Source organism: Necator americanus, chromosome X (assembly GCF_031761385.1).
Source record: "Necator americanus strain Aroian chromosome X, whole genome shotgun sequence".
In the NCBI taxonomy this organism is placed as follows: domain Eukaryota; kingdom Metazoa; phylum Nematoda; class Chromadorea; order Rhabditida; family Ancylostomatidae; genus Necator; species Necator americanus.
This window is the reverse complement of record NC_087376.1, coordinates 35,335,392-35,345,628: the sequence shown is the minus strand read 5'-3', so window position 1 is coordinate 35,345,628 and position 10,237 is coordinate 35,335,392. Positions and strand designations below refer to the sequence as shown.

At 42.6% G+C, this 10,237-nt stretch overlaps 1 protein-coding gene across 2 annotated transcripts; it reads left to right on the top strand.

Annotated features, from left to right (window-relative positions):
- Positions 1–145: 145 nt before the first annotated feature.
- Positions 146–6,394, top strand: RB195_026427 (uncharacterized protein; the record flags this gene model as incomplete). Of its 2 annotated transcripts, none has more annotated exons than XM_064214978.1 (6): positions 146–245; positions 314–437; positions 1,800–1,910; positions 3,644–3,723; positions 3,791–3,845; positions 6,235–6,394. In XM_064214978.1, 6 exons carry the CDS (start codon positions 146–148, stop codon positions 6,392–6,394), a joined length of 630 nt encoding a protein of 209 aa, XP_064070858.1. The 2 variants fall into 2 exon arrangements, with proteins under 2 accessions (XP_064070858.1, XP_064070859.1); XM_064214977.1 differs by adding an exon at positions 2,355–2,491 and having other exon boundaries at positions 3,644–3,845.
- Positions 6,395–10,237: the final 3,843 nt, after the last annotated feature.

Genomic DNA, 10,237 nt, shown 5'->3' with positions numbered 1-10,237 from the left:
ATACTGGCATAAATATGTAGCTCTCCTCCTACAAAAAATGGAAGTTCAAGAACTTTGTTTCCCTGATCCAGAACGCTATTTCCAATCTATCTCCTCACCAGTGCTTGTGTGTTTATGTTTACCTATGCCTATTTTATTTAGAAGGATGCAATCTCCATGTCACATTCTAATCGCTTTCACATGTTTTTCTGATCTACTTCACGAACTCGGCCAGTATCCGTTTGTGTATCACTTCTACAACAGGAGTAAGCACAAAATGATAGAAATGCGTTCGTCTATTTTTCTATTTTTCTTCGCTTCATTTTTCTTCCAGGTAACATGCCCCAACATACTTGTCTCTATCTGCAATTAATACCTGTGTATGGCGCATGCATTGGAAGTCCGCTGATACTGAGCCTCGGAGTAGATCGTCTAATCGCGATATCGTTCCCTTCGAGGTGAAAACCAAAGCGTTAATTAGTGGGTACAATGTTCTTCATGAAGGATACATCACAAACAATACAATGGTAACTAGGGGGACGGTTTCCTCGAAACTTCCGAACACATCCGATCCGTGCACTTTTCCCCTGAGCCGAGAGCACAAACACACTCAAATGTCAAAAAAGCGTAACTACAATCGTGCATCCAAGAATACTATTCAAGAAGGAGATTTGCAGTGCAAAAACCCACCTTAAAAGCTGGAAACCACGCAAGTAATTTTCGGTTTATCTCGTAGTTTCATACTTTCGTGTTTCTTGGACACCATCGCATGTCTACCAAGGACCAAAATATAGAATTTATTTTCATAAATCTGCACATTTCCTTCTGCATCCAGGCAACAATTGTACTATTTTCCACGACGTTTTTTTGAATTCTCTTAGAATTCAGAAAACCATAATATCATAACTATAAAATGTATTTGCACGCATTTATACACGCGATCAGTGTAGAACGTCTTGTAGGGGAGTAGCGTGAACCCCTCCTTGGTGAAACTAACCCATCTTTGCAGTGAGCGAAAAGCTCCTTGGACCTCATTTCTTCTAGCAGTTTGTGGTATCCATCATTTTTGATTCTGTGTACTAGTGTAAGTGGTGGAATAGGTCTGAAGAGAAAATCTGATTTTTCTCGGTACCATTGAAATAACAAATCTCCAGACAACCGCTAGTCTCACCGAAATCCTCTGCCATTAACTTTATCTGTTGGGATCTTTAATAGTCGTAATGTCAAAGGAACCGTTTTTTGCTCCTTTGATATTAAGACTATTAAAGAAATATTTTTTGGTCCAGGGCATCTCCTCGAGGACCTCAGTTTGTGGAAACCAGACTTCAGTCTTACATTTTGTTCAACTGTACATCGCTAGCCTTTTTCTAAGATGGATTTTGGAATTTTATTACTACGACTAAGATTACGAAAAAATCTCTAGTCATACAGAATTACGTAAAACAAGAGAAGAGAACAGAATAAAAAAAGCATTTGAATTCTTGAAAAAAAGAACCAAGAGAATAGAGGTACCTAGGAGCAGAACAAGTGGTAGATCGAATCAAGAGAAAAAACTACCAAGACTTCATAATCCTATGCCCAAAAATAACGAAGAACTACAAAATGCCGGAAGAAAGGAGGTCCGGATTTTTCGAGTCCTACGAAGTGCAGTGCACCATCATCCTGTACTTTGAGGTTTGAATCTGAAGTTGCATTTGAAATGCTAGCAGGACTCTTTCCCAAAGACATCCTGGTGGCGCTCTGTAGATTGCGAATTCTGGCGCCAAAACCTTTGTTGACACTTTTTCCATCACCCTAATGCTTCTTATTTTTGTTGACAGGTACCGCTTCCTGCAAACAATACCGTACAGTTATGTTGCATGCCAGCTGACCTTACCTATGGCTTATACTATATACCTTCTCACATGGGCCTTAGTAACCAGAGAAGATTCGTGAGTTTAGGTCTACTTTTTACTTTTTTCCATAAAAATTGAATTTCATCTCTCCATTAAGTCGAGCAGATAATACGTGAGGTTCCGTTTTCTTCATAAACTGAGCGGTTCAACAACAGTGCTAACTGGGTATTTGCTGCGTTCTTCTTACTAACCTTTTTAGCACCGCACATCCATCGCTATTCATTTGTTATAAATGAAAGCACACTAGTAGACTTCACCGGTTACAATCGTCAAAAAACGAGGATCGGTTGTAGATTGTCTTCGGCTTCACCGTGACAGCTGGCTTTACCGTGTCTTCGGCTTTACCGTTTAGGAGCACCGTAAAATGTGCTTCAAAGAGTAATCTGATGAGATGAGAACTCCTTCTTCCTTCAAGTCTCTAGATTACTTCGCCTATTCACAGCATCCCTAGTCTCAAAATCTCTTCCTCAACAATTTCAGACCTGTCCAGTGCTCCGTCCCTCAGGCTTTCGGTAGCGTTTCTTTCGCATTACTCAACCAAATTGGATTCGCTATCAACGTTATCATTGTAATTCTCTACTGTTTAACATATTTTCTGCTGAGAAAGAGCAAAGCAAGTAAGTTTTCTCTCTTGTTAATACAACAAAACTACTGGTTTTGCACATAAGTTCTGGTTTTTTTCTTTCAAGGTTTGTATTTCCTCAAAAATGAACAAGAAATGAATAAAATATACAGCAATGTATTCTTCATTACTATTGGAACTTCTTCCCAACGTTCAACAAGTTATGCAATGCCCGACTGTAGAAATTACCTGGTTCCTACTCGAAAAAGTCATTCAGCGAAACATTCAACTCATTGCAGGCGGCTGTTTGCAGGGAGAGATGAGCGTAATTACCTCCTTCTCCACAATGTACGGCCCCGTATACGAATACTTCACCTGAAATCCGCACCACTTCAGATTCGTGGTATGCTGCCTTTAAAAAACTGCAGCACTTACAGCCCAACCAAATATGAAGTGGAGAAATATCTAGAAAAACACTGAAACACACTACAAACGATGATCATCTGCTATGTGAACTTTACACGAAAACTCCATTTCAAAGTAATCTGTTCTTGGAATTCTGACCATTCCTTGCAAATCTAAATGTTAGATATAGGCCTCAGCTGAGCAGTTGCTGCACCATTTCAAGATTAAGGCTGTAGCTAGTGCGATGACTTCAGCATTCACTGAAGCGTTACGCACATTAAAGGCATCACCCCACGAATCTGAGGTGGCACGGATTTCAAGTGGAGTATTCGTATACAGGATCGTAGACTATAGAGCGAGGGGTAATCCCGTCCATTTCTTCCTAATTGCCGTGCTGGCTACGGACGTTCCGGCGCACTATTTTCTACAAGGATTACGACTGGAGCGTGCCAGCCTCGTGCATCTTCCGGGCCGTTTTTACGGCAATTGGGAAGAAATGAATGAACCCCCCTCTCCATAATCTACGATCCCGTATACGAATACTTCACCTGAAATCCGTACCACCTCAGATTCGTGGGGTGATGCCTTAAATCGAGTTCATTTGGGAAAATGACACTGGAAATTTTATCCTTGGACCATCAGATAGTCACGACGAAGTCTGCACCGAGCAAAGAAATTTTCTCTTGTTCTTTCGATAGCAGCAGTACACCTCGATGTCAAAGCTTATCCGGGTTGAGAGTATCCTAGAAAATGTCTTGGAGGAAACGTTCCTCATTCTATTTTCATACTTTGTATGATTCAGATTCAAAAATGAGGACAGTATTCAAGTCGATTTTCGTCACTGTTGCCATCGTGATCGTCGGCTGGTTTGCAACGTTTCTCGTCAACACTTTATCTTTTGTGATCACTGAAGATCCATACGTACGAATGGTGATCAACATGTATGCAGGAATAACTGTGAACATCGGATTAGCTGCCAATGTTTTTGTTTACTACGCAATCAAGTACGTTCATTTGCAAAGCCGATTCTGATTTACAGGACAATGATTGTGGTTTATCACACACCCATAGCCTTCGAAAGTTACATGCATATGTAGACACAGATAAGAGTTCTGTAGCGTTTTTCACAAAACGTTAACAAGCAGCCATTTGTCGCCATGAGGGGATTTTGAAAGCGAGCGTCTCAACAAAAAACCGTCAGTCCGTCCCGGAGGTAGAATCCTCTTGCCAGCTAGGCAAGAGCCGAGGGGTAGTTCATGACTACGAACGTATTCATTCAATCTTTCCCGATAATTCAGAAATAGTCGTGTAAAGTAGCTCTGTGTCTCCTCAACCCTCCAACAATGCAACCTGCTACGCGAGCAATTCCATTGTCGTCCAACGCTCGCAATCACACTAATGTAACTCAAATAAGCAGCCGAAGCTTCCCAACCTGCACGTAGAAGCGTCCCGGATTGACATCGTCTTACAACCCATAATTAGCGGCATCCCGCTTACGGGCTGTAAGAATTACGGGTTGAGGAGGCGGGATCACACAAGACAATTTTTCCTGGATTACAAGGGGAATTGAGCGTGATTGCACTAATACTGATCTACGCCCTCACTCCCATCTATTCCTGGTCAGATCCCCCACTGACAAATTCGTAATATCGCCAACATTAACTCCCGAAAAGATGGGCTAGAAGCACCAAAGTGATCAGTACACTTGAGGAAGCAACTCATTAACTTATGGTAGCAATTCCATTATTTGTATTGGTGATTTGTGTAAAAAAATTTGGCACGAATCCCTACTATGCGCTTTTAGTCTGCCTTTCCTTTAGCTGTGAAGAGTTGCCAAACCTAAAAGGTATGCGGTTGACAATGTCAACCAATAGCCAAGACTGTTAACACTCTTTATTACTGCTAACGTTTCGGCGTTGTCGCCTCCGTTAGACCCTGGAAAGTCAGAGCATTTGCAACATGTCCTCTCAAATGCTTCATCCAGAATACGTCATCATCCCCTAAGATATTACAACCGGAACCAAGAATCAAAGCGAAATTGGTAGTGCTCAGTTCAGTAGCCTTATTGCCGTGATGTTAGCGGACCTCCACAAGGTGGAATCGGTCTGTTAATACCAATTAGGATGCGACCCGCATACAACCCCATAGACCAAGACCCGTAAGAGACGTGATACAGACACAGCTCGTTGGTCACGGCTATGCTCTCTTCCTTTAATTTTTGGACCATTTATCCAAAACGCCTCTAGAGCTCTGCGAGCTATAATTTCGGGTTTGTGCGATAGGAACGTGGCAGCAATGCAGACAGGAGCATTTTCGTGACATTATTTGCGGTGAGCTCCGAGAGAGTTTGCTGCATTCGATCGCGTCATCCCATTTAGATTTTCTTTAATACAAACACAAAGTCGACCTATTTTGCCGATGTTTTGGTCCCCACGTGTTTTGCACGAAATTACATAGACCACATCAGAAACCATGCAGTCGCCCCACTGGCCATATTTCGCAGCCTGGAGTAAGACAGAACATTCTATTTCGAACTAGTTGCTTTTTGAGATTTGTTGGAAGTATTTCCACAATTCTCATTTGGTCCTCGAGACCGCACTAAAAGGTATATTTCTGCTGATCCACCTCTTCCCTGAATGAATGGCAAGTGCTTCTGTTTCGTTGCCATCCTCGAAAAGTACCTGCTGCTACAAAGAACCCAATGAATGCCGAGTACAAAGGCAGCATGACACAAAAATGATGTAGAAGGGAAACGTGTGGGAAAATATAGAGTTCGGAGTGTAAATTACAAGTGTAAGTGTGGGTCCGCCTAATTGTTCTCAAAAACAGCGCGGAAGAGTGCGATTGTTCCTAGAAGACACGTGAAAACGCCCTATCTTTGTGCTCGCGCCGCGTCCACGAGCGAGCTGCCGTAGATCGATGAGGTTTTCTCAGCGGTTTTTTTTTTCTAAATAAAATCAATAAATAGCCTGCTGCATGCACCTTAAGATGTACAAGAGGGTGCGTTCCAACGTACCTCGAAAGAACAAACGCCGTTTTTACGCCGTTTTTCTGGGTGATTGAGGGGAATCTACGCTCATACTCCTAATCTTCATCACGAACTCCATTTTTCCACAGGTTTTCCAACTACATCAGTTTCGTGACACGCTACCTTTAACTGTCACATGAAAAATTGCGATACCTTATGCTGTCTTGGTTCTGAAGCTTTACTCATTGGCAGTTTGAAGATTTGGAGGCTATTCAGATCGTTGCACTAGACTCGCTCCTTGTTGAGATGAGAAGCACACGGTTACCGTTAATGCAGACTTTTCTCTTACCTATGCAGTGGATGATTCTATGACTTTTTAGACTAGTTGCATTCTCATATTACCGTTTAATGGTGCTGTTTTGCAGTTCTGAGTATCGCGCAGTGATTAAACAGATGTTTGGCAGACGCTTCTTCATATCGACGGTAAAAGAAATCAGCGCAAAGCAAAGTACGATGCACGGTCTGGATTCCAAGTCTCGTATTAACGGAAAGAAGAGCGCTACAATCTTGTTTCAACCAAGATGATCCAACTGGCTCGCTTCTCCTCAAGGATCTATTTTCTGGAACCTTGGATGCTAGTGGGGTCGTCCATCTCACGATAATATATTTTTGCAGTTGTTTGATTCTGAGTATGTGCAGATGGAATTAATGATGCTTTCCGCAATATTTGTCTAGTGCATACTATATTTATGTGAGAAATGGTATAAACTGTGATTTCCTCAGCAGAAATTAGAAATTAGCGTCTGCACACGTGGTAATCCCTCCTCTTAGTTGGTTGGGAACAACATTTCGCAAAGCGAGTTACGGTATGGGTCGTAACAAGTCCGAGACACCTCGCAACGGTCATCGTTACGAGTGAGCTCATCAGATTCGCGAGACATCGTGAGCTTGCGCGCTATCATTCTTTTCACAACTGGAATGCAACAAATAAAGATTATCACAACTCCGTCTTACGTCCATGTACTACTGTTACCCACACCAATATCACTCCATAAGAGTGTGTGTCTAAACTCCACAGTGTTACACATTTCGACGAAAGAGTGTGTGAGATGAGAGAGTGAAAATATTCTGGAAGTACTCATTTTGCTCTCCTACTTGCTTCTTACGACAAGCGTTTTTAACAAAAGTTTAGCAAGATAAGAGGTACATCGTTGTCGGAAGGTGATGCGCAACTGGGTTCCTAATTAGGGCGATTAAAGGCAGTGTTGCACCAAAACATTGATGTTTGGGTTTCTGCACGAGGGCATCGTGGTAGCGAGTTTCCAGTGACTTAAGAAGAAAAAGGTCACGTTCAGTTTCAGTCCCCCTCGCCCTCGTTTCGACGTTTACGGTGCACTTTTTGTTACTCACTACATTTTAAAAAGAGTAGTCAGCGTCGAGTATGTAGTTCGCCAATTAACAAGACAGTTTCAGAGAAAGTCTGTAAGACAAGCCATACTCCTTCTTTTTGAGTTGTTCATTATTAAAAACAATCTAATGCATGTATTGAATAAAGGAATAACACCTTTAGTTGCGCCGATCTTTCCTGAATGGAAGAAAGGATGAAATGTTCTCATTTTTGACCGTCCACCTGTCACCTACGCCCTCTTGTTCGTCGACTTGCTCGAGCTGACATCAGTGGTGCTGTCACTTGTCGCAAGGAAGACTTGGTTTCTCTTCTCGCGAGAGACTCAAAGAACATCGCATCTCTCTTTGAAGAACTTCGTAAAGAGGCCTAACCATCGGGTCGGCGGTTCCCCTGCAGTGCTTTTGAGATCGCGGTCCACCTTACCTCACTTTCCTGCATACGATTTCTGATCGTTAACGTACGAGAGAAGTTCGAATCCCTTCCGTCACTTGTGTAAAGCGGATTGGTCCGAGAATAACCCATCCAGTTGTGCGCTCGAAGCAGCTAATCGCATTTTCCTCCGAAGGTCTTCAGACAGTACATTTTAAATAGATCTGCCAAGTAAACAATGCCAACATTTATGTCAGGTTTGCCAATTTCGTCCACTTTATGGAAGCGAATTTGAAACTGTAAGCTGTGACCTCACGGCAACATTCACAGTTCTTCGGTTTCTTCTCTTTTAAGATTTTTATTTCTACATTTGGTTAGTTCTGACTTTTGAATTATTGACCGTGTTTTCTCATAGGTGCGTTCTCAGGCATAGAACTCAAGTGGCATAGAACTCAACTCAATACAAAATCACTTGGAATCTGTGGGATTTCCTCGATTTTAAGCACACAATTTATCAACCTACAAAACGTACTCATCGAGCTTCATTTCTTGTAAACTATTCAGAGCGATTCTGCACCTTCACACGTTTCATCCTTCAATCATTTTACCTTTTTCAGAGCTTTCATTATCATTCACGTATGTTTTTGCGTCGGAAGCCAAATAAAGGATAGAGTACATGTAAAATTTTCTCGGTGATTAACTCTGCTCGGACGCACTCTCTGCTATGACTTGTTGTTGCCGAACCGATGTAAAAAGTCACTATCTTCACCCTTCCAGACGAATCTCGTGCCAACTTATTGAGTCTTGAGAGAAGAGTTCGACTAGTGTTGCGCAGTATCGAACCAGATTGCGATTGCGCGAATGCCGTGGTTATCTGTTACCGCGCAAGAATTACCGTGTCCAAATTTCCCTAGAAATTCAAAGAAAAGTTGTGTGGAACAGCTTTGTGTGATCCCGTCTCACCAGCGATGTGAATTATTATGTAGCCGAATGCAAACAATTCCGTCGTTGTCGAAACGTCCACAATTCGACGTGATATAACGGAAATAAACAGCAGAGAATAGTTCACCTGCGCAATCGCAGACACACTGCGGATTGCCACCGTTCTATTTATCCGTGACGAGCGGTATCACACAAGGCCGTTTTCATAGGTTGCAATGGAGAGTTGTGTGTGATCACCACACGAGTGAACCGTGAACTGCATCCCTATTCTATTCGTGGTGAGATACCAGCAACCTTAATTTCGTGATTTGCTGTTTTTTAATGTAAAAAAATTGAAAAGATAGGAAGTTTTCAGAATCTTTGAAAATTTTAAGAAAAATTCAACTTATGGTGTGAGAACAACGGACAAGTTTATCATGCAGTTTAAAGGCATCACCCCACGAATCTGGGGTGGTGCAGATTTCAGGGGGAGTATTCGTATACGGGATGGGAGACTACGGAGAGGGAGGTGATTCCGTCCATTTCTTCCTAATTGCCGTAAAAAACGGCCCGGAAGATGCGGCGGCGCACAAGGCTGGCGCGCTCCAATCGAACCTCTTGTACAAAATAGTGCGCCAAAACGAATGAAGCCGTATCTTCCGGGCCGTTTTTTACGGCAATTAGGAAGAAATGTACGGAATCACCTCCCTCTCCGTAGTCTCCCATCCCGTATACGAATACTCGACCTGAAATCTGCACCACCTCAGATTCGTGGGGTGATGCCTTTAAAGGCACCACTCCACGAATCTGGGGTGGTACGGGTTTCAGGTGGGGTATGCCTACACGGAGTCGTAGATTTTGGAGAGAAGGGTGATTCCGTCTATTTCTTCCTAATTGCCGTGAAAAACAGCCCTGAAGATACGACTTCGAGCGTTCCGGCGCGCTATCTTCTACGAGTTCGATTGGAGCGCGCCAGCGCCGCATCTTCCGGGCCGTTTTTACGGCAATCAGGAAGAAATGGACGAAATCACCCTCCTCTCCATAATCTACGACCCCGTATACGAATACTCGTTCTGAAATCCATACCACCTCAGATTCATGAGGTGATGCCTTTAAACAATCTTCACAGTGTCCACTATTTATTATCGCCCAGTTGTTTACACGACACTCCTTCTGAAAAAAGGGGGAAAATCCCACACGTGGTGAACAGCAGTGGGAAACGTTTTGTTTTCTTACTTGTCACAAATAACCAGTATAACGTGCTCATTTGTAAGCCTCCCAGCCTGGACCGCACTCAACCTGACATGACTTATACGAAATGACACACACAGCGTCTATGGAATAACAATTACTGCGACGCTCAAGAAAATGGTGATGAAGTGGGCAATTTGCGATAACCGCCGACCGATGCTCACCCAAGGGCAAATACACACGCGTCCTTTGTCGATACATACGGCTTCCCTTAGAACAATCGTTTCGGGAACCGACAAACGTTTTTATCTCAAAGGAGTTCTTTTGCAAATCCAAAACCAAGTCATTTTTGCATGTCCATTTGAACCGTATTAGGAATGGAACTCTGTTGTGTTAGTCTTCTTCATGAAATATTTAAAAAGAAGCTGGTTTTCATATTTTTAAAAGATTTTCTAGAGCTTCCCCTTTCTTCTAAAATCATCATCAATCAGTTATAAACAAGTATATTAGATTCCTGTTGGAACCTCGGCTCTTGTCTG